The sequence below is a fragment of the Tenrec ecaudatus genome, chromosome 6 (assembly GCF_050624435.1).
Source record: "Tenrec ecaudatus isolate mTenEca1 chromosome 6, mTenEca1.hap1, whole genome shotgun sequence".
NCBI lineage: Eukaryota > Metazoa > Chordata > Mammalia > Afrosoricida > Tenrecidae > Tenrec > Tenrec ecaudatus.
Window position 1 is genome coordinate 124,610,577 of NC_134535.1, and position 25,010 is coordinate 124,635,586.

Genomic DNA, 25,010 nt, shown 5'->3' on the forward strand with positions numbered 1-25,010 from the left:
ATGCTTCCCCCATGTACCCACAAGGGAGAGTCCCTAAAACACAGAAAATGTTTAAAATTGTATAATTAAGAATGAGTGCATGTATGAACTGATCCCATAATACGTGCACTAGGTGACAGCCAACTGACAAATTCCACAGCCATCCCTTACAAAAGGGATGTACAAACATAAACAACAAACCAAATGACCTGCACCATTCACAGTGGGTATCCGTCTAGCCACATGTCCCCGAGAACGTTCCCTTCAGAAGGAGATCTTCTTCATTTCACAAATTGATCTTTGAGGGCTATCACATCGAGCATCATTCCAGCCCCAGCTTCCTCCACGAGAATTTATCATAACACACTGCTCATCTTGGTTACTGGGTTCACCAGGATGCCAGAATCTGGAAGGGAGGAAAGAGATGGTACTACTTGTTCACACTGCATTTGAAAAGGGTTAGAGACTTAGGTAGCTGAGGCTGAACATGTGGAATCCAGGCTGAGTAGATCCAATAATCTGCCCCATTCTCTTTCTGCCCCCTTCTGCAAGGCCCCCCAATTGTAAGCAGCTTCTCCTCCGTCTCTGGAATTCCCCTTAAAAACTTACACCACGCAGAATTCCACTGTGTTAAGAAATCCAGAACACATTAAACACCTTCCCATCAGTCACCCAGAGATTCCCATTTGCTTCTTCATCCTTGATCTGCCCTCAGGGCACAGCCAACCCTGCAGCATTTCCTCAAGTGATGGAAGGGCTTCCTCCAGGTCCCAAGTATCCATAGCGTTTGCTCTTCATACACTGCTTTTGAAGTCTGGAGAACTAGTTAAGAACTCTAGACCTGATACTTACTCCCTGTTATCTTGGCCAAATAATTTAATGTACTTGAGTCTCAAGTCTCCTACGTTTTAAAGAAGATTAGGTAATATCCACATTTACTTGACACATTTGCATGAGGATCAAAGGTGCCAAAGTTATCTATTTAAATGGGAGTTATATTAAGATGATCAGAACTTTGTATTTTGTTGGATGATAAAACTATTAATTATAATCTTAATTTTTGTTTAATTTAGAGATATAAATGTGGTTAAAAGCACAGACTTAAGTGATAAATAAACACGAGGTTTTGTTTTTTTAAGGCTTTTTTTGTTTTGTTTTTGTCGCTGCTGTGTTTTTGTAGCAGAGCTGGAGTGGCCCAGTATGGGGCAGCCTTCAGGATTCTTTATGGAGTGCTGTACTCACGTGGCGCTCTTATTGTACGGTGAGCCATCTACCCATTGCCACTGCTGCTTCCCTTCTGGGTCTGACAGCCCCACATAGTAAGCAGATGATCTTTGCAGGTTTGGGATGATGAAATTCTGAGAGAAGAAAAGAAAGAACCCACAGACTTTAGAGTACTTAGGTTGTACAGAGTATCTTAGGTGTGTAAAGAAAATAAGAGGAACCAGCAAAAGCCAAAGGCCCATCATAATGACTACAGGACTTCTGTGGCTGAGCACGGCAGAACCAAATACATCACTTAAAAAGATCTGACTGTGAGAGAGAGGTCTATCTACGATCATACTGAGTCCTCATCTCCTATCTACTTTCCATGTGTTCTTCTCAAAGAAAGAGTATTCTTCAAAGTTGTGCGTGACAATATTCTAACCGACTCATTCATTTTCCTTTCATAATATCAAAAATCATTTAAGTTCATTTCTCTTCATTGATTGTGATGTTCAAGATTCAACATTATTTCTCCATTCCACTTAATGCCTCCTCATTATTATGCAGTTATTATGATATATTATGCAGTTATTATGCTATACAAAACAATTGCATGGTAAAAGAAAAAAGAAATATCAGGCTGAAATTTTCTCTTCCTTATACTAAGCTCCACTCACTCACTGCCATCGAGTCGATGCTGACTTATACTGATCCGCATGTGGGTTTCCAAGACGGTATCTGTTTACAGGAGTAGAAAGCCCAGTCTTCTCCCGCCAAGCGCCTAGTGGTTTTGAACTGCTAACCAATGTGTAATCATGACACCACCAGGACTCCCCACACTAAGCTCCAGTATAATTTTAATGCTCCAATATTTGGGGAGGAGGCTCTATTAAACCAGAACAGACCTGTCAAATGTAAACATTTAGGAGCCTCTCTTATTTACTTTTCCTAACAGCCTTCTGTCACAGCACCAACATCCTTGAATGATGGAAACCTCTCAGTCAAGAAGTGAACAAGCCCCAGGTAGGGCTCCTGCTTCAGTGTGTATTAGCAAGTACCTGCTCCTCCTTGGTGTTGACCACCAGCAGGTGAGCTCCCATCTCTGAGCAGGTCTTCTGGCTCTTAGTCCAAGTGTTCGATCCAGAAGAGACCCAATAGCAGCTGGTATTAGATGCAAACCAGTTCTCTGGGCAGCAGACCCAGCCTTTCCCTGTAATGGGAAGAGAGATATAGACACTCAAACAAAGTCATTTTTAAAGTGTTAATATTATTAAGTTTGAGCACCAACAGTTTTTTGCACTTGCAAAGATGGAATAGACATACTTTGCCCTATTCTTTTCACAAAGCACAACTACACACCATTGACATGATAGTTAAAATCAGCATAAGAAGACTAAATTATGGTAGGTTTTGGGGGGGTGGGGGACTTTGGACCTCAACGGTTACTTGGTGCTGAGTTCTTGTTTCTTTTCTTTGTCCCTTTATCGACACTTGGAAATGAAGATGTGGTGGCTCAAAAACATCACTGGGGGGGAGTAAAAAATGGAGGAGGAGGCAACAAGAGCATTCTGACTGGAGCCTACGATCCAGGAAAGAGACCGTCGAGCAAGACAGGAAACTCTTAAACAATAACCACTCTACTACCACCAGAACCATAAGAAAAACTGAAAGCTCCATCCCAGCAAAAGATAAATGGTTAGCCTGCGCGTCCACCCTCTGTGCTGCAATGAGGTGTAGTAAGGTGCTGAAATAAGTGGTTCCAACACTCCCATCAGGTGATATTAGAGAAGGTCCAGTATGGAATGGGACTTTTCCCTCACAGTCAGAAAAGAGACCTCCTCAGCCTGCAGGGTCAGAGCTGACCATGTGGACCTCAACAACCACCTTGCAGTAATGAGGCATTTATCCAGCTTCTCGTTGTGTGATGTTGATGAAAGGCTAGTGCAGATAATCAGTTTTATCCTCCGTGATTCATATACATTATGTCTCGTCTCATTCATTGTAACCCCTGTTGTACCATCAGCCAGCCCACTTTCTCCCTTCATTTCCTCTTTTCATTCATCCTATTTGACTCACCCTCTTGACCTTTGGTCTTGAGCAAATACAACCATTTTGATCGCAAGTTATTGACTATTTTAAAGTGGCTCACATCACTACCATTATTATTTCCCTTATAGACTTATTATTTGTCTGAAAACTGCGTCCATTTGAACCCAGGGAGTGAATTCAATTCCAGACCTGAAGGGTGACTAAGGGATTCATTGAATCTCTATCCAGACAGAAAGCTTCATTTGGAGTTCCAACTCTTCCACTTTCTCCAGGAACCTTTAATATGATCCTTTTCAGAGCAGTTGGCAGTGGCAACAACCCCATCTAGTTGTTTTGTTCTTAGGGTCATCAAAACTGATGTATATATGTTCCATTCATCCAATTGACTATTTCCATGTTCCTTCAACTTTTATTCTTCTTCTTTGTCATGCTAGAAAGAGGCCAGTAAAACCCCAATCCCTACTCACCAAATCTGAATGAAGAATATTGTCTCTGTGGACCATGTTATGTCAGTTGACCTTGGTGTCCCCTCAGACGATGGTCCTGAAACCCTCAGAAATCCCACCTCTCTGGGTGCTTTGTCTAAGAAGTGTTCATAACTTCATGCTCCACCACATTCATGGATATATTGGCAACATAGCTAAATAACCAAGTACAAATATCCTTTGCAGACCTGTGTGTGTGTGTGTGTGTGTGTGTGTGTGTGTCCTCACTCTCCCTCCCATACCTATTCAGTCTGCAATAATGCACTCTTTAAGATATAATTTTTAACTTCCGGCAAGATGGCGACAGAGTAACACATACCAGAGGGATTCCACAGAATTCAGCCCAGGAGAGTTGCTCAGAGGGAAATTCACCACTGCTGGAATGCAGGAGGAGCACCATAAAAGTAATAAGGCACAGACTCAAGGGGTTTTGAGGCGCTGGGGGCTTTGGGCTAACCTCAGTGGAGGCCGGTTGGGGCTTGACCTTGGCCCCACCATGGTCTCTGCCAGAGCCCCGGATCATTTGGGGCCTGTAGGGTGGCTTGGTCTCAACCCAGCCACAGTTTGCCGCCACCCACCTCAGGGCAGTGACTGGACTCTTGCAGCTCCTCTCTGTCACCCACCTCGGTCTTAGAGGGCTGCCCAGGGCCTTTTCTCAACACAGCCACAGCTTGCAGCTGCCACCTCAGAGCAGGGACAAAACTCTTGCAGCTCCACTGGTGGGAATCTCAACTCCGCTATATTGTTGCTTTGTTTCCATCTGTTTACTATATCCCCCCTCCCCCGCTCTTACAGGCTAAACAGCTTGCTTTTAAACTTCCCCCCCCCCCAATCTTACTCTCTTTTTTTGGTCTCTCACACACTACTGTGAACCTCCAGACCACTTCCCTTAGCCAAGGGCATTTACACCTGCGCCACACCCAGCTAGGTGAGCTTCACCCTGTGTAGCTAGGCTGAGGCTAGGTAAGGCCCTGGCCTCCACCAAGGGATACTCTGCTCAACATATTACAGATAGAAATTCCTGCCTATGTGCCTTTGGTCCTAAGGTAGCTCGGCCAACACTCCTCAATGTTCCAAGCTGCTGCGGGAACCTCTACTCAACCTTCGCAACACCAAAGCAGACAACCCACCAGCCTTCTGGTGACTCCCCTGAGAGGGAAGCCACAGGAGGATAAAGTGGTAGGTTAATTTTGTAGTGAAATAAGCTATAGACAGTTCAAAGAAGCACTCCTACAAGTCTCCCAGAGAGAGCCAGCGCTCTTCGACTCCCTGGAAAATGGTGCCTGGCTCATCTAAAACAACGCAACACAAACAGCCATCAACCCCAACGACTTCAATGAAAAAAATGGGAGAAACAAAGGCAATGGCAGAAGATGTCCTGAACATAATGACATGCATAGAAGAAGCAGACATTGAGTTGCCACAGAAAGAAATTTTCAGAATGCTCCTTGGAGTCATACAGGTTATGGGGGAAACAATACAGAAAAAGGACAAAATGAGAGACGAGGTAAAGGCCAAAAACCAAAGAGAAATACAGGACTTAGGGAGGAGATAACAAAAACCAGTAGCAGGCTCATGGACCTCAAGAAGTGACTGGAGGAATCAGGTAACCGCATCAGTGACTTGGAGGGTGACCAAGCAGACTTTAACAAACATGAACAAAAATCGAATAAGATCATCAGAGAACCTGAAGAAAACTTAAGAGCTATGTCTGATGCTATGAAGAGTAACAGAATTAGAATTATTGGCTTACCGGAGGAAGACACAACAAAGAAGTCATCTGTAACAATAGTGAGAGAATTCTTGGAGGAAAGCTTCCCCAACTTAATAATGAGAACCAGGCAACCATTCAGGAGACTGAAAGAACACCAGCTAGACTGAATCCCAAGAAGAAACCACCAAGATCCATAATAGTTAAATTATCCAACTTTGAGGAAAAGGAGAAATTCATAAGAGCAGCTAGGGAAAAACAAGCAATCACATATAAAGATCACCAAATAAGAATATGCTCAGACCTATCAGCAGAAACTATGAAGAAGAGGAGAGAGTGGAGTAACATATTCCAAAAATTGAAGGAAAACAGTGCAAACCCAAGTATACTCTACCCAGCCAAATTATCCATCAAGATAGATGGAGAAGAAAGATTCTTCCCAAACAAGGAAAAACTCAAAGAATACGTTAGAATAAACCCAGCACTACAAAAGATCCTTGCCGACCCAGTATGGGCAGAAAAACACTCACCAAGCATAAATAAGAGATCACACCACATAGAACAACCTAACACAGAGAGCAAAAAAGAGAAAACAGAATTCAAGTTAGCATTGACTTAAATATAGAAAGACTTCAAAGGCTGCTGAGGTAAGCTTTTTTTTTTTTTTTTTAAGGCAAAAGTGGCATAGGGGAAAAGCTACGGTATGCAAGCATTCCTGGGGTGAGGACCTGGTAATATGGCAGGACCAGACCAAATACAGGGATATACATGGTAGATAACTAAAAAGGAGGTGGGGAAAGGAAAAAATAAAAATAATTTTTAAAAAGTTTAGCGGGGGCACAGGGCACTAACCCACCCAAGGGGAGGGTATTGTTTGTGTCTCCACAGGGAAAGAGGGACCAGACTTCAACCTGGTGCTCTAAAATGTGAATGCAACATGCCAGTGTGGAGTAGGGAACCAGTGGAGAGGCCTGTGGGGCTGGCCCCAACACCAACTACTAAATGGACACCTGCCCCTTGTCTCAGAAGAATTTATTTCAAAGGATGGCACTGAATCTACAGCCCAGGAAGAGGGCCATATATGTTCAGAGCACATGGGAGCAGAGGAAGGGGGAGGAGGAGAGAATGGAGCACATCATGACCCACCAGGTCAGGAGGTCGATGTTCCCAATTAGAGCTAGCAGTCAACAGAGAGGGCCACATGGGTGGCCCCACTATGAGACATGATGTCCCTTACTGACCCATAGCCCTACAGGGGGCAACACTGGAAGCATAGGATGGGAATTGCACCCGCTCAGATCCCGCCACACTGAGGCAAAACATTAAGGGGGTGCAACAGAACAGCAAGGGAATGGAGAGGCGAGGTCCCCAGGGAATGCTGAAGGTGGACGTTGGAACTAGGGCATGGTGCCCCAACAGACTGGACCGGAAAACACTCCTAAAGGTCAAAAAACAATCCTTGAACTAACTACAAGCTTTTCTTTCTTGGTTTGCTTTTGTCATTGTTTTGTTGTTGTTGTTTTGTTGTATATTGTTACTTGATTTTCTCTGTCTTGTTTTTGTGCATGTTATTATCTCCGCAGGTCTGTCTAAATAAGATAGGTTGGATGAACAATTGGAGGAGAAAATAACGGAACCGATAGTTCCGTGGGGACAAGGGATAGGGGGAGGTGGGAAGAAAATGTAGTAGTGTTAATAAACCCAGGGACAAGGGAGCAGCAAGTGATCCAAATCAGTGATGAGGAGGGTGTGGGAGGCTTGGATGGTCATGATCAAGGTTAATGTAACTAAGAGTAATTGCTGAAATCCTGGTGGGGACTGAGCATGATAGTGAGACAGGAAGGAAGTCAAAGGAAATAGATGGAAAGAGCTGGGAGGCAGAGGGCATTTACAGAGGTCTAGATAGACATGTACATATACAAATATATTTACACATGAGAATGGGGAAATAGATCTATGTGCATATATTTATAGGGTTAGTGTTAAAGTAGCAGCAGGACATTGGACCTCCACTCAAGTACTACCTCAATGCAAGAATACTTTCTTCTATTACATTGGTATTCTATTATGCTCACCTTCCCGATACAACCATTGAAGACAAAGAGGGTAAGCAACAAAATGTGATGAAGAAAGCTGATGGTGCCTGGCAATCAAAAGATATAGCATCTGGGGTCTTAAAGGCTTGAAGGTAAACAAGCGGCCATCTAGCCCAGAAGCAATAAAGCCCACATGGAAGAAGCACACCACCCTGTGTGACCACGAGGTGCTGAAGGGATCAGTTATCAGGCATCAAAGAACAAAAAAACATATGACTGTGTACTCACCTTCCTGATACAACCGCTCAAGATAAATGGGTGCATAAGCAAATGTGGCGAAAAAAGCTGATGGTGCCCGGCTATCAAAAGATATAGCATCTGGGGTCTTAAAGGCTTGAATGTAAACAAGCCGCCATCTAGCTCAGAAGCAACAAAGCCCAAATGGAAGAAGCACACCAGCCTGTGCGATCACAAGGTGCCAAGGGATCAGGTATCAGGTAGCATCAGAACAAAAAATCTTATCATAGTGAATGAGCAGAGTGTGTGGAGTAGAGACCCGAAGCCCATTTGTAGGCCAGTGGACATCCTCTTACAAAAGGATCTTGGGGAGGAGATGAGACAGTCGGGGTGCGATGTAGCAATGATGAAAAATACAACTTTCTTCTAGTTCCTAAATGCTTCCTCCACCCCTCCACCCCACTGTCATGATCTGAATCCTACTTTGCAAGTCTGACTAGACCAGAGGATGTACACTTGTACAGATGGGAACTGGAAACACAGGGAAGCCAGGGCAGATGATCCCCTCAGGACCAGTGGTGTGAGTAGCGATACTGGGAGAGTATAGGGAGGGTGGGTTGGTAAGGGGGAACCGATTTCAAGGATCTACATGTGAACTCCTCCCTGGGGGACATACAACAGAACAGTGGGTGAAAGGAGACGTGGGACAGAGCAAGATATGACAAATAATAATTTATAAATTATCAAGGGTTCATGAGGGAAGGGGGAGTGGGGAGGAAGGGGAAAAATGAGGACCTGATGCTAGGGGCTTGTGTGGAGAACAAATGTTTTGAGAATGATGAGGGCAACGAATGTACAAATGTGCTTTACACAATTGATGTATGTATGGATTGTGATGGGAGTTGTATGAGCCCCTAATAAAATGATCTTAAAAAGATATAATTTCATATTTAGTCTTAAAAAGGTTATGGATAGGTAGGGAGGGAGGAGGGGCACTAATTGCAATGAATGGCACATAACTACACACACCAATCCAGGGGGAAGAACAACAGAAACCAGAGGGGGAGGGAGACAGCAGTCAATGTGCAATTTGAAAATAATTTACAATCTATCAAGGGGCCAAGAGGGTTCAGGGGGTATGGGGAGAAAGGAGGGAAGAAGGGGGAGCCAATCCCAAGGGCTCAATGGAAAGTAAATGTTTAGAAAAGAACAATTGAATATATGTACAAATACTTCAGAAACAATTGATGTATGGATTGTAATGAGAGTTGTAGGAGCCCCCAATAAAATGACTTTTTAAAAATTTATGTAAAATATTGCCCCCAAAAAGTGATTCTGTTTAAAAATGGATGAAATTAAAGTTAATTTGACCAACTTAGTAAAATGCCTATCTTACAATATAGTGAATGATAAGAATTAAATACTAGGAAATTCTAGCCCATAATTTTTATAAGTAAAACTTTTAAGTCACTCTATAAAAAAATAAATGCACCACATACATAGACTATAATAGCCCCAAATTAAGACTAGTGGTTTTATTTCTCTTTAAGTACTTACTGTTTTTGAAGTATCCCATATTTGAATACTTGTATGTTATGCTATATACTTTATAAGTCTGTCACAAAGTATCATTATAATTTCATTTCTCTTTATAAGGTTTAGTATTTTCTCAGATTACTTGGCCAGTCTTTGTACTAGAACTACTATATTTCTTATTTTATAAATATTGACTTATTCTAAAGGGAATTTGAGGTATGATATTTAGTAGCAAAACACTTGTCCCCTATTTAGCCATAGTCATATTACTTGCCGTGGTGTTTCCTTTAATTGCTCATTGGTGATTAGAACAATGAAGTATTTCTCAAAATTAAATACAAAAATCACTTACCATGAAAATCTTAGTTTGGTGAAGAAAAAACTTTGGTCCTTCTACCCTTTATAACTTAGAATTAGAAAAACAAAATACAAGATTACAGCTATAAAGAATGTCAGGATATATTATAGAGAGAAATATTCATTGCTAAAAATCATAATAATACTACCAATAAACTACAATTACTTTGAGAGATCATCAACATTACTTTAAAATAGAAATAATGAGTAATTCCCATCATAAAGCATAAAGACAAATATCTACTGAAATATTATCTTTCCTTCTGAATCTATCTAAAATCAGTAAGTAGCACAGAGAATATAATAAAAAATTCCCATTTTGTTAAAATGCCAAATGATTTTTAAGGGTTTTCCATAAGAACTAAATTTTTTTTCACAGGAATTATGTGAAATAAGATGCTGACCCTCTTGAAGAGATCACTGAAGTTATGAGTGCTGTAGCAAAACGTGGTGAAGAACTAGATGGTGCCCGACTATCAGAAAGATCAACGTTAGCATCCTAAAAGCTTATCTTCAAACAAGCATCTATGTAAGTGAAGCATCAACTAATTTCACATGGAAACGAGCACACCAGCCCTTGTGATCCAAGGATTGTAAATAATAAAACCCAAATCTTATGGAGGGAATAGTATCAGTGTTTAAATTGTGAACATCTGGTTTGCAGAAGGCTATGGATGGCAGTGGATGCTCACAATCCATTTGCACATCCCCATCTGGATTACATCTCGGTGACTCCCCTGTGACCATAGTTGAGGGATGTGAATAGTCTTGTTATCACACAGAAAGCCCTGTAAAGTTAATTATGGCAAATTTAGTTAGGTTCTAATGTAATACCCTATTACTTGCTTTCCCTTTTGATTCATTCATTGATATTTTCTGCTTTTTTTTTTTTTGGCTTTGGTTCTTCTGCTTTCTCTAGTCGTTGTTTTCTTTTTTGGTTTCTGTGCTCTGTGTGATTTTGTATAGTTGTGTTTTGTATGATTTCATATGCAATCCAGGATAGGTAGATCTATAGAGACAGTAACTGGACAGTGGCAGAAATGGAAGGGGAGGATGGGGGGCAACGGGGACCTAACACCAGTGTGTATGAGAAGGAAATGTTCTGAAATTGATTGTGGTCATGATTACACATACCTTCTTTTTTTTTAAATCATTTTATTGGGGGATCATACAACTCATCACAATCCATACATTTTTCCAAGGGGTCAAGAACATATCTTTTTAATATAGTTGAGCACTTAAACTGTATTATATGTGAAGTATATGACAATCAAACTACTTAAAAAAAACAAGAAGAAAGAGGGAGCAAATAACAATGAGTACAAGAAAGAAGAAAATATTCTAAGACTGTGGTGATAATTACACAACTCTTTTTAATATGCGTGCACTCTTGAGTTGTATGAGATGTGAAGTATATGTCAATAAAACTGTTTAAAAGGAAGAAAATTGTGCAAGAGGTGAGACCCTACTACAGTAACTTACCTTGACATAAAGAACTCCATTTTGTTTCAAACTGCCTTTAACCCCTGCTGATAGATAGTCCCACCATCTCCTCTTCCCTCTCCAAACAAGACCTTGAGTCTTGACTCATTTCTCCTCATTGATTGTGATTTTCAAGAGTCAACATTGTTTCTCCATTTCACTTACTGCCTTCTCATTATTACACAGTTAATGCTATATAAAACAATTCTATATTGAAGGAAAAAAACAAATCATGCTGAAAATGCCTCATCCCTACCCTAAGCTCCTATATATTTCAAATGCTCCAGGATTTGGGGGAAGGGGAGAGGTTTTTTAGAAATCAGAACAGAGGTATGTAAAATTTTAGTAAGCTCTCTTATTTACCTTCCTAAAAGCCCTCGGCCACAACACCAACACCCCAGAACAATAAGAACCTCCTCTCAGCCCCAGGCCACACTCCTGCTTCAGGGTCTATTAGCAAATGCCTGCTCCTCCTTGGTGTTGACCACCAGCAGATGAGCTCCCATCTCTGAGCAGGTCTTCTGGTTCTCAGCTCAAGCTTTCCATTCGGAAGAGATAAAGTAACAACTGGCATTAATATTTTCCAGTTCTCTGGGAAGCAGGCCCAGACTTTCTCTGGATTGGAAAATGAGACAAAATTGCTCTTTGAGGAATTAAAAAAAATACCATTTATAAGTAAATATTTGTTTTTTGGAGTCTTTGTTTTACAAAATACTGTCCACAGAGAAAGGAGGCTGCTGGAATATGGGACTAGGCATTTAGCTACTAACCAAGAGGTCACAGGTCCAAACCCACCTGTGTATCTACAGAACAAAGATAAGGCTGTCTGCTCCCATAAGGTCTCTGAAACCGAAAGAGGAAGTTCTAGTCTGTCTCACAGGGTCTCTGTCAGCTGGAATTGTCTCACTGGCAGTGAGTTTGGTTTTTGGAGTTTTCCACCAGAAAGTTAACGTTACTGGGTAAACCTTGGGCTGACTTTAACTATAAGGTTGACAGTTCAAATCTACCAGATAAGGCTATGAGCTTCTGTGAAGATTTGCAGCCTGGGAATCCTCCGTGGGTCACTATATGTCTGAATCTGCTCGGTGGCAGTGGGTTTGGTTTTTCTAGTTTAAACATAGACTTAGAATGTTCCACTTCCAGTTAGCCTGCCTCCACCCTCTGTACTTGAGTAGCCGCAAATCAGGGCATTTCTGAAACCCCTTTTTTCCCTTTTGAAGCTTTCCAACTCCTTCCCTGCCTTTGAGTCTCTGCCAAATCACTAGTGATGGGTAGCTGTCTCCCTGATTGCAACAAATTCTGAGAAAATACCCTTTGCTTGTTTCCATTTCAGTGGCCTTCATGTATTTTCACATGTCTACAATGCCATTAGAATCCCTGGTGGTACACCATTTAAGTACTGGGCTGCTAAATAAAGTTAAGTGGTTTGAACCAACTGAACAACTCCACCAAATAAAATATCTGGTCATCTGCTTCCATAAAGATATACAGCCTAATAAACACATGGGTAAATAGATGAGAGAGATAAAGTTTATTGTGCCAACCTGACTGATAAACACATGTGGGATTAGTTGAAGGGTAGAGAGATAAATAACTCAGTGAGTCTCGCTTTCCTGATTCTCAGGTCTCTTGCTCTCGGATGGTCGAACCAGGGTACAGCTGCCTTAGCCAGTTCCCTGCTTGAGCTGGCAAGTCCCACTTCCTGCAAGACATGCCTGAGGAGAAGGTGTATGGTCTTACCCTGATGCAACCTTGGGCACCACTGAAGTAGCCATGTGGAGACCCCTGCCAGCACTGAGATGCTTACACGTTTACTGATTCTACTTCCTCCTGTAGTCAGCATCATAGTGTGTGTTTTGTGAGATTGAAGAGCATTTTTTGGATTGATGTTAGACATATGGGCTAATATTGGATTTATGGGCTTGGGCAGCACTGGGTTGGGATGCTTTCTTAATGTACACTTACCCTTCATATAAAACTCTCTCATATACATATGAATTTCTGTGGATTTGTTTCTCTAGTTTACCTAGATTAACACAATAGAGTAATTAGTTTTTAAAAGATTTTCAGCCATCCATAAAGAAAACACCATGGGGGAGTTCTGTTCTCTGGTATCTCTATGAATTGAGAATGGAATGGACAACAAACAGAAACAGCACATGGGCTTTTGTAACTATGATTATCATTAGATAAGATATAATAAACACAAGTAAAGAGTTCAGAAAATAGAGGAAAATGATTACTTCACAAGGGACTTAATATAGAAAATCATGTAAATTGTCATGTTACAGTGACTTATGGTTACTCTTATTGGGTGAACAATCCTATATTAGTGTTAAATGCATGTTGGTGGGGATTCATGACCAAGAGGAGGGGAATGTGTGTGCATGTGTGTGTGAGTTTCTCAAATATGATTTTAATTTTGTTGGTGGGTAGAGGGGGTGGGAAAGTTGTTTACACTTGGGGAAAATAATTGATATTACTTTTATGAACACCCAGGGGGAGAATCTGCTTTGTGTTAGTGTGCATTTTAAACCAAATTCCTTTTCAGTCCTTGGTTACCCAGGCCCATACAACATGCTACTTGGACTTCAGATTTTTTTTCTTCTTGAAGTATACAGCACACTGCATAGGCCACATCAGAGAGATCTGAGTCAGAAAAACCACCACATGAACCAGACTTTACTGTGAACACACGTGTTGCAGATGAAAGGAGCTGAGATACAGCTTTGGAGTCACAGCTGAAACGTCCTGGTGAGAGAGGAGGAGGAGGACTGCCCTCCAAGATCATGGATCTGCACGACACTGGGCAAGTCAAGATTAACATACAGTTGTGATTTTCGTATTTTCTTGGGATATAAGGACTTGAATTAGTTGCAGACATAGTTCTCCAAAGGGAATGAGTGTTATTGGAATGTGTGTGCCCTGTGTCTAACCCTCATTGTTTTGTTAAGCAATTCAGTCACTTAAGCTTTTAATGGGTACAAGTGAACATAGGCTCCCCGGTGGTGTAGTGGTTATGCATTGGGATGTAACATGATAGGTTGGCAGTCAAACCCTCCAGTGGCTCCATGGGAGTAAGACTGGGCTTTCTACTCCTGTAAACATTGCATAGGTCTTCATTGTGTTCACTTGTACCTATTAATAAAACATAAGTGACAGAATTCTGGAGAGGACATAGAACAATGGACATCATTACTGATGTCAGATGGATCTTGGCTCAAAGGAGAAAATACCGGAAAGATGTTTACTTGTGTTGTATCGACTCTATGCAAAGGCATTAGGCTGTGGGGACCATAATAAGCTACAGATAATACTGAGAAGAATGGAAATTCCAGAACATTTCAATGTGCTCATGAGGAACTTGTACGTGGATCGAGTTCATGGATCAGTTGTGCAAACAAGGGAATGATGTAAGTCAAGGCTGTATCTTCTCAGCATATGTGTTCAATCTTCATGCTGAACAAGTCCTCAGAGGAACTGGCTTTTATGGAGAAGAATGTGGTATCAGCATTGGAAGAAAGCTTGTTAACAATCTGCATTATGCAGATGACACCATCTTGCTTGCTCAAAATGAGAAGGACTTGAAGCACTTATTGATAAAGATCAAGAACTGCAGTCTTCAGTATGATTTACAACTCAATATCAAGAAGACCCAAATGTTCACAACTAGACAAATAGATAACATCATGATATATGGAGAAAAGGTTGCAGTTGTCAAGATTTGGTCTTGCTTAAATCCACACTCAATGCTCATGGAAGCAGCAGTAAGATACCAAAGACATGTTGCATTGGGTAAGTCTGCTGCACAAGACCTCTTTAAGGTGTAGAAGAACAAGGATGTTACTTTGAGTAATAAGGTGTGTTTGACCCAAATCATGGTATTTTCCATTGCCTTTCATGCATATGAAAGTTGGATATTGAATAAGGAAGATGCAATAACTAATGCATTTGAATTGTGATACTGGAGACGAATATTGAAAGTATCCTGGGCTGCTAGAAAGACAAACCAATCTGTATTGTAAGGCATATGGCCAGAGTGCTCCTTGAAGTCAAGGATGGCAAGACTTCATCTTACCTTTTTGGGACATATTGTCAGGAGAGACAAGTCCCTGGGGGCCATCATGCTTGGTAGAGTGGAGGGGCAGCAAAGGAGAAGGTCCTCCACCAGATGAATTGACACCACAGCTGCAACTATGGGCTCAGGCACAGGAACAATTGTAAGGATGGCACACGACCGTGCAGTGTTTCCTTCTGTTGTGCATTGTGTTGCTGAGGGTGTAGCCGGCTACATGACACCTAGCAACAAGTGAACTTCTCATGTCTTTTACTTTCTCATATATGAATATTCCCCTTATCTCAACAGTATGTTAAATCCTACACCATTGACTAGTTTAATGTTACTATGATTAGAATTACCAATCTCCCCATGGAGGTTACTTCTATTGTTTCTCAATAAGCTACTAATACTGCCACTAAAGAGAAACGGGTATATGTATATAAACCTCAGACATAGGAATGGGTTTTGAGCTCACACTTAACCATAACCTAAGAGCATTCAGTCCTTATGCTGTGACCCTGCTCCATACTGACCTTCATGAAGTGATCATTGAAGATATGGGTGCTATAGCAAAGTGCGGTGAAGAAACAGATGGTGCCCAACAATCAGCAATTTATTTCTATATTTTTAAACAAAATTTTCTCAAGTGTATATTAATATAGTCAACTGAATAGATAAACCTTTCTGCCACAGTGCATCTGATTTGACTGATTTAACAATAAGGATTGACTTTGTCAATTAAGTTGTATTGTATCATTGTTAAGGCAGATATGGGAGGGGAACTAGAGTCTAGTAAGTATGAAAAACAAACCAATCTTTCTTTCCCATGTGCTTCCCTTAAGCCAACAAAAGCCCCAAAGCCTCAGTAACTTCGCTTTCTTGTGGTAGTATTGAAGATTTTGTTGTTTCTTCGTCTCTAATGGGTCTCTCTGTGTGATCAGTTGATAGTGAAGAATCTGGCATTCCCCAGAGATAGATCTAGTCCTTTTGAGAAGTTTCTGAGAGGTCATCTGGTGCCTTGTTTAGGTTGGGGGCTACCTGGACCTTATTTGATGGTGAGGCCAGCCACACCTGAGAGTCCGAGGGTTGGAGGCTATGGTCCACCAGAAAGACCAATCATATGGTTATTATCAGTTGCCTCGTACTGAGATGCTGAGCCCCACCGAGTGGGGAACCCATCCATCAGTAGTCCTACCTAACTGAACTGGTTACGCGTAGTGACCTCAACTCCCGGGGTCCGCAGGTTGCAAAACAGCGCAACCTGCACCTCATGGAGCTCGCAACCTTGTCACATTTTAAAAAGAGATCACCAGGTTTTTCTTCTAAGGAGCCTCTGAGTGGATTAGACCCGCCAACCTTTTGGTGGGTAGTTGAGTGCTTAACTGTTTGCAGCCACCAGGGACTCCTGCATATGTAACGGAGCCCCACTAAAAGCACTGACCACGGAGGCCAGGGTGAACTTCCTTGGTTGGCAAAACTCCCCATGTGTGTCTTCAGTGTGTGTCTCACCAGTGCACCACCTGACCACAGCCTCAGTGGCCTGACTCTTCCCAGAAGAGAAACATGGATCCAATGTTACTCAGACTTTCCCTATTCACAAGCACAATCATTCATTTTACACTTACCTGGAATTAATTGAACAGCATACTAAATTCCAAAAGACCACCTTCACTCTCCCTCTATGTGAAACAGGTGGCTTACTCTAAGCCACTCACTTTTTATTCTGATCTGAAGTCTCTATATAGTTATTACTCCGTAGTTCAGGACTGTGTAGGGAGGAAGGAGTCCTGGTGGTCCAGTGGGTTTGGTATCAGGTCCCTAAACACACAGTTGGCAGTTCAAACCCAACAGCCAGTCAGGTGAGAGAGATCAGGCTGTCTGCACCAGAAAACATTTACGTCTCAGAATTATTCTTAGTTAGGGGGAAAAAAAGTGTTTCTCAGGATTTAGGTTTGAGGAATTATTGGGTGAGGAGAGGGGGCTGGGCTAGGGAAACCTGGAGAGGATTTTAAGAGACAAAATGTAGAGGTTTGTTTAGTACTTTAATTTTGAGATATCTATGGGGTTGTTGGATAAACATTGGGCTGTTAACCAAAAAGTCAATGGTTCAAACCCACCAGTCCCTCCAGAAGAGAAAAATGAGGCTCTACCCCTGCACAGATGTACAGTCTCTGTAACACTAAGGAACAGTTCTACGCTATGTCCTATGCCGAGTCGCTGTGGGTGGAAATAGATTCAATGGCAGTGGATTTTATTTTGGACATCTAACTACACAGTTCAAGAGAGCCATAAAACAAGCCAGCGTGGAGCTCAGAAGTGCAGTTCTGATGATAGTAACGATCAGACTGGGAGCTGGATTATTAGGAAAGGATGATTGTTATTTCAAAGGGGTACCTTGCAGTCCCTTTGTCTCATAGCTGCAGGTCAAATGTTCATGCCCAGGGTGATCAGTCAGCCTCTTGCCACTTTGGTTACTCAGAGAATTATGGATCACTGGAAAAGAGGAAGAAGATTAGTTCTCATTATGTATCTTTTTAGTGTGTCTTCAAAGAACAAACTCTCTGACATGAGTGATTGCTGACCCCGAGTGACCCTCCCCCCCCTTAGGTTTCCCACATTGCAACTGTTCATGGGAACAGACAGCCCACTGTTTTTCCCACAGATCTGCTGGTGGTTTCGAACTGCCCACCATCCAGATCACAGTGCAGTGCAAACCACTATCCCTCCAGGGTTCCTATTTCACTGTGTCCAGGCGGGGCTTTCGTTACTTCTGTCTTTCCCGCCCACCCACTTTACTCAAATTGGCCTCAACCTTACTTCCTGGTCTTTCTATGAAAGCCCTCGAAAAAGTATTTTGTTAATCCTGCCTTTGGAAAGTTTTCCATTAATTTGTAAACGTATTTTGGTCTCCTTCTACTAGGATACCAAATGTGAACTACAGGGACGGAAACCAATGTGCTCTCCCCATGAGAGCCGGGACCTGCCAGAGTTTCTGAGGGCTTCTCCTTCACCTTTTAAAAATTTTAATCATTTTATTGGGGCCTTGACCAACTCATCACAACCCATCCATCCATTGTGTCAAGCACATTTGTGTATTTGCTGCCATCACCATTTTCAAAACATTTTTTTCTACTGGAGCCCTTGGTATCAGTTCTCATTGTTCCCCCTCCCTGCTTCACCCTCCCTCCCGCATGAATCCTTGATAATATATAAAAATTTTTCATGTCTTACATTGACCAATATCTCCCTTGACTCACTTTTCTGTTGTCCGTTCCCCTGGGAAGAAGTTATATGTCAATCATTGTGATCAGTTTCTCCTTTCTTCCCCCACCTTCTCCTTCCCCTTCTAGTATGTCTACTCTCAATATTAGTCCTGAGGGGTGTATCTGTCCTGGATTCCCTGTGTTTCCAGCTCTTATCTGTACCAGTGTACATGCTCTGGTCTAGCCAGATTTGTAAGGTAGAATTGAGGTCATGACAGTGAGGGGAGGAAGCATTAAAGAATTAGAGGAAATTTGTATGTTTCATCGGTGCTTTTTTTTTTAAGTTTTGACATTCTTATTATTTCAGGACTTCTAAGAGCCTTTATTATGCTATCTCTTTTGAATCACCAAGAGAGAAAGGCTCTAGCGTGTAACAAAACTATTTTTCCCATGTATTGCAGCGTATATATTTTGAAAAGGGCACTGACCTTACTAGCATCAAAATGGGTAGGTTCACCAGTTAGGGTCCCAGAAAATAGGTAGCTTCACATCAGAGCATTTAAGAACAGGGAGTAAACGATATACACTCTTCACGGACACCAACAAAGGGTAATAAAGGAACGATTTAATCCTAAAAGATCACAACATTTTTATTTTCTGAAGTTTCCTGACTTCTGGTAATTGTAAATAAATGTATGGGGCAACCTTAAAGATAAATGAGACTTTGCCATTTAGACAGGAGCTTTGAAGGCACTGTCAGCTAACTGTTGGACTGCAACTTTAGGGTTCAAATCCAGCAGCCGCTCCTTGGGAGAAAGATGAAGCTATGTGTTTATGTATAGATCTGCAAAGCCTCAGACTATTATATACGGTCTCTGTGTGTTGGAGTAAGATCAATAGCAGTGGGTTTGGTTTGGGTAGGTAACCACTTGGAGACATTTGAATATCTTTCATTAAACATTTTTTGTTGTTGTTTTTCTCATTGGGAGCAGAGAAAGCAAGATCAGACCTTTCTCTGATTCTCACTTAATTTTCCATGCACATAATTCACCATTCAGGTTAAGAGACTAGGCCCAAACTCCTCTGCCTGCCTCTAAACTTACTACCTGCATGTATTCTTCACTCAGAGATAATTAAATAACTATCCTTAATCCCTCTGCCTTTTGACCCAGATCATAAAACCAACATTTCATTTTAATAATGATTCAATTTTTTGGAGCTATACAAAACCCTGTGATGTATATCTATAACTTGAAAGAAGTTAAAGACTGTATTGCCAACATATTTTTACTTGAGCTGGGACTCATATAAAGTGACTTTCTCACAAATTTCTACTTTTGATTACAAATCAGCAAATACAGTAAGCTATGACAACCAGAAGGGAGAATAGAGAAATCTCTGGGGTCCATCCAAGATATGAAACCAGCCAAAGGAAGCAAGAGTGGTGCAGTTCATTTCCTTTATTCCCCTACTGCATCATTGTTTGAACAATTTTCCTTCTGAAGGGGAGAGCAGCACGTGAAGATTAGGAATCCAGAGAACTGCAATCATAGAGGGGAGGCTTGTTATATCCCCAGTTGTCAGGTCCCATCAAGGTGGTTCTCACTCGTAGCAACTCAGCGTGCAACAGAACAAAATATGGCCGGGTCCTGAGTCATCCTCACAATCTTATTCCCAATAGAGGGCTTTTCAATACAAACGAACAGATTAACTTTGGTGCATCTTTAAGCTCAGTGCTGAGAGATGATAACTACAATTGGGGTACCTATAGAGATGAGATCATGTTCACAATTGAGAAAATACAACCAGGACCAGGAAAAGTAGGGCCACTTATGCAAAATAATAGTGAAAATAATAAAAACTCATAGCACAAGAAGCATGGCACTGCCAGTAAGGGTTGCCATTTTATGGCCGTAAAGAAGAAACTAGGTTTTCTGAGAATCCTTAGAAAATGTCATCAAGAAAAGGAACAAGGGACCAGCTGCACTTCAGCCGAAAACTTACCCCAACAGTTCACAAAGAAACAAGCACTGAGGACTGAGAGGGAAACCACCGCAGTAGACCAGACCTTCACCTGGTACCGCCAGGCTTCTTCCTCTCTGGGCTCTGTAAGGGCAGTGCACAGCGTTACCATCTCCAGTGACTGGGGTCAGGGAGAAGAGATTCCTCGTGGCTTAGAACAGCACGCAGGTCACGCTATGAGCAAAAAGTACAAATGAAAGATTCTGTGGCAACAAGAGACCACAGAAGTTCCCTCTGAACTGATGACCAGCTAGTAACATGACAAATTCAGCCCATGACAAATTCAGGCAAAACTCATCCAGAGTAAACTGTACTTTACATTTTTCTCTTTTTTCTCCTTCAATCTCATCCCCTCTCAGTGATTCCCTGTCTTATTCCAATATCGTTTTGCTTCAATTGTTCACCTTTCTAGATGGTCGGTGGTTATTATTTCAATGATGTCAAGGCTGAATTATCTAATTTTTCCTTTTTTCTTCTTTCCCTGAACCTTGATCCCACACTGATTTCAGGGCTGAGATTGTTATGATTTCTCCATCCTCACGCTAAGGCTGCCCGCTCCTCCCAAAGCCATTCAGTCGCCTCGGTATCTGTTTCCTCGTCTCATGGCACTCCCACCACCTTCTCTACAACCAAGAAGACGAAGAGGGCTCACCTCGACCTTGAGGTTGTCCTCGCATCATTGTGTTTGCACACACCCTGTTGGCTTCCTGCGACCAAGACGTCCCAGCGCTGCTATGTCACAATCTCTGAAGATGAGAGCTTGGGAGCTGGCTTTATTGGAAGAGGCCAAGCACATTGAGCCCCTTGGAGGAGTTCTGATGTACCTCAGAGATGTGACTCAGAAGCATTTTTTTCTGGGAGCTCAAGTTAATAGTTTGAAATATACATTATCTTTAGAAATGAGGAAATGCAAAATTATGGAAATTGAGAAATACAGGGGAAAAAACTCTTCAAAGTAGTAGTTTTATCATTGGTTTCTTACATAAATTCACATATATTTTTCCATTAACTTTGTATGCAAACAGTCTAAAAAATCAGATACTTGATATGTCCCAAGGAAATCAAATAGGTAAACTGTAAATAAACCTAGATCTATTTTTCCTTTTTATCAGATTTTTTGTGATGTTTGTTTTATGAATTTAATCTTCCTGCTGTCCTGTCTAGCCCACTTTACCAATATCCATTCATGTATGTGTGTCCTCTTATGCCAGCTCAACATTTTTTATGAGAGTTTACTACTCGGTTTTTAAACCAGTTGCTGTTGAGTCTAATCCAAGGCATGGTGACCAGTGGCAGCAGTAGGGGAATGGACTAGAAAATGTGACACAACTGGTGTCTTAAAGGCTTGAAGGTGAACAAGTGGCCATCTAACTCAGAAGCAAAAAAGCCCACATGGAAGAAGCACACAAGCCAGTGCGATCACGAGGTGCCAAAGGGACCAGGTATAAGGCATCATGCAAAAAAAAAAAAAGAAGATATATGTGTGTATATGTATATATATGTGTGTGTATGTATATATATATATATACATACATACATACCATATTGAATGAAGGGGGAAGTGCAGAGTGGAGACCCAAGGCCCAAGTGTCGGCCACTGGAGATCCCCTTATAGAGGGGTTTAGGAGAGGAGATGGGTCAATCAGGGTGCGAGGCAGTACCGATGAAGAACAAAGCTTTCCCCCAGATCCTGGATGCTTCCTCCCAACTACCATGATCCGAATTCTACCTTGCAGGGCTGGATAGGGCAGAGGTTGTACACTGGTACATATGAGGGCTGGAGGCACAGGGAATCCAGGGTGGATGATACCTTCAGGACCAAGGGTGTGAGGGGCAATGCTGGGAGAGTGGAGGGTGAGTGGGCTGGAAAGGAGGAACTGATTACAAGGATCCACATGTGACCTCCTCCCTGGGGGAGGGACGGCAGGGGGGCGGGAGGGAGACTCCGGATAGGGCAAGATATGACAAAACAACGATGTATAAATTACCAAGGGTACATGAAGGAGGGGGGAGCGGGGAGGGAGGGGAAAAAAAAGAGAACCTGATGCAAAGGGCTTAAGTGGAGAGCAAATGCTTTGAGAATGATTGGGGCAGGGAATGTATGGATGTGCTTTATACAATTGATGTATGTATATGTATGGATTGTGATAAGAGTTGTATGAGCCCCTAATAAAATGTAAAAAAAGAAAAGAGGAGAGAAAAAAAAGAAAATGATAAGGGCAAAGAATGTACAGATGTGCTTTATACAATTGATGTATTATGGACTGTGATAAGAGTTGTATGAGCCCCTAATAAAATGTTTAAAAAAATAATAAAATCATTTTTAAAATTAAAAAAAAGAAAATGTGATGCAAAATATCTATCTAAAAATTTTGTCTTGCAGCTGAAAAATTTTTTTAATGAAAACATCCCTATTGTGTGTTATAACAAGAACAAAAATATTTGTAAGCCTACTTAACTAGTAACAAAATACCTACAATACTACAACTCTAAGCTAGTTTACTTTTTGAAACTTCTAATGCATTCTGGTCAGAACACATTACTTAGGATGGCCCATCTATCCATAATATTCAGGAGTCCCACAATATAATTAGGTTTGAGCAAGCCAATAGAAAATAGAAGACTTTAACTTGGGGACTGATCTGCTGCTTACCAGAGTGAGCCATGTCTGAAGCAAGAACAGGAAATCCCACACCCACCTAGAAAGAAGAACCATCAGTGAACCACAATCCCCACGGTGCTGAGATGCTAAGAAATTGTATGTCTGAGATGCTAAGAAATTGTATGTCTGAGATGCTGAGGATCAAGAGACTTGTCTGCTGGCATGGAGAAAGGATTACTTCCTTAATGTTTTCTGATCCTAACTCGTAACCTGTTAACTTCCCGAACACACCCGCATGATCAGGAGTAATGTCTGTGAGGCCTGTTGGCCACTGCAACAGATTATTGAACTCAGCAGAAGAGAAAGAGGACACGGCACCTGGAAAGCAGTTTACTCTGGATGAGCTTTACCTGACTTGGTCATGGGCCGCAGTTACTAGCTGGTCATCTGTTCAGAGTGAATTTCTGTGTAGTAATTAGCAAACTTACACCAATAACATTTTTGAGAGTGAAGTGGAAATTCAAGAAAAAAATATTTTGTCTTATTTTTTAAGTCATCTTATTGGGAGATCTTATATTACAACCAGATAATATAACAATGCATAATTCAATTAGATCAAGCATAATTGTTGCTACCATCAGTTTCAACACATTTTCCTTCTTCGTGAACTCTTTGATATCAGATTCCAGTGTGAGGCAGCATTCTCCAGAGAACAAAACTAGGACACTTATGATTATACATTAATATGTAGTATATAATATATTATGTACAGCAAGAAGAAATATAACAGCTAATTGGTCCACACAGCAGGGCTCATAGAGGGCTCAGTTCAACTCACTTTTGTGAAACATTTAATATACTGAAAGTCCTTCAACTCATGTGGGCTGCCTGGTCCAAGGTCAAGGAAGTAGACAGTGGAGTCCTCTCCAGGGCAAGGCAGGCAGAGTTGGCCTGCAGGCAGGAAACAGCAGGGTGGATTAGCAATAGACAGTAGCTCAGGAACTTAGCAAGGCAGGCCTGCATGGGATATCAAAGCAGTCTCAAGAGAGCCTCAAGCTCTAGTGACAGGATCCACAGGTTGGCTTGGCTCGGCTCACAGGGAGTGTAGCATACAGGTTGAGGCAGAGAACTACGTAGAGCAGCAGCACACTGGTCCAATGACAGAGAGCAAGAGAGATGGGAGACAGGCCTTGCAGAGCCATTTATCTCTTTGCCCTCCAAACAAACTGTGGCCTGGTTAATCCCACATGTTCCTGTTGGCATAATTTGGCACAATAAATCCAACTATCATACTCTCCTTTATCCCCTCCCTCCCCCCTACCATCCAGGAACACTATATCATATTATATGCTATTATTAGATATAGTACGGTATCTTACACCATCCAATGTATCCGTTCACCTACAATTCTGTTATTAGTTCCCCTCAAGTGGGGTTATACAGTTATCATTGCTATTGGTTCCCCCCTTCCTACCCTTCCCCCCAACACCTCTCTCCGTACCCTCAAGGAATCATTACTATTATTATTTCTGAAGGGTTTATTGATACTGGATTGTATGCATTGAACAACCTTAATTATACAAATGAGCATACATAGGTCTAAGAAGATTAATGAGGTAAACTATATTAATAAGGGGTAAATTTTTATTTAATCATTTTATTGGGGGCTCATAAAGCTCTTATCACAATATATACAGACATCCATGTGTCAAGCACATTTGCACATTTGTTGCCACCATCATTTTAAAAACATTTTCTTTCTCTTTGAGACCTTGATGTCAGTTCCCCATTTTCCCTCTCCCTCCCCCACACTCGCTTCCTCCCAAACCCTTTATAATTTATAGTTATTTTTTCATGTCTTACACTGACCAATGTCTCCCTTCACACACTTTTCTGTTGTCCATCCCCCAGGGAGGGGGTTATATGCAGATCATTGTGCTAGGTTCTCCCTTTCTTGCTCCACCGTCCCCTTATCCTCCTTGTATTGCTACTCTCATTATTGGTTCTGAAGGGAAGGGGAGGAAATATTAAAGAACTAGGGGATA

At 41.6% G+C, this 25,010-nt stretch overlaps 1 protein-coding gene across 1 annotated transcript; it reads right to left on the reverse strand.

Annotated features, from left to right (window-relative positions):
* Nucleotides 1-243: 243 nt before the first annotated feature.
* On the reverse strand, nt 244-23,388 carry LOC142451647 (C-type lectin domain family 4 member C-like). The gene is made up of 4 exons (XM_075553364.1): nt 23,376-23,388; nt 2,244-2,395; nt 1,222-1,337; nt 244-385 (listed from the first exon to the last, which is right to left on the reverse strand). Exons 1-4 carry the CDS (start codon nt 23,386-23,388, stop codon nt 244-246), a joined length of 423 nt encoding a protein of 140 aa, XP_075409479.1.
* Between the last annotated feature and the right edge of the window lie 1,622 nt (nt 23,389-25,010).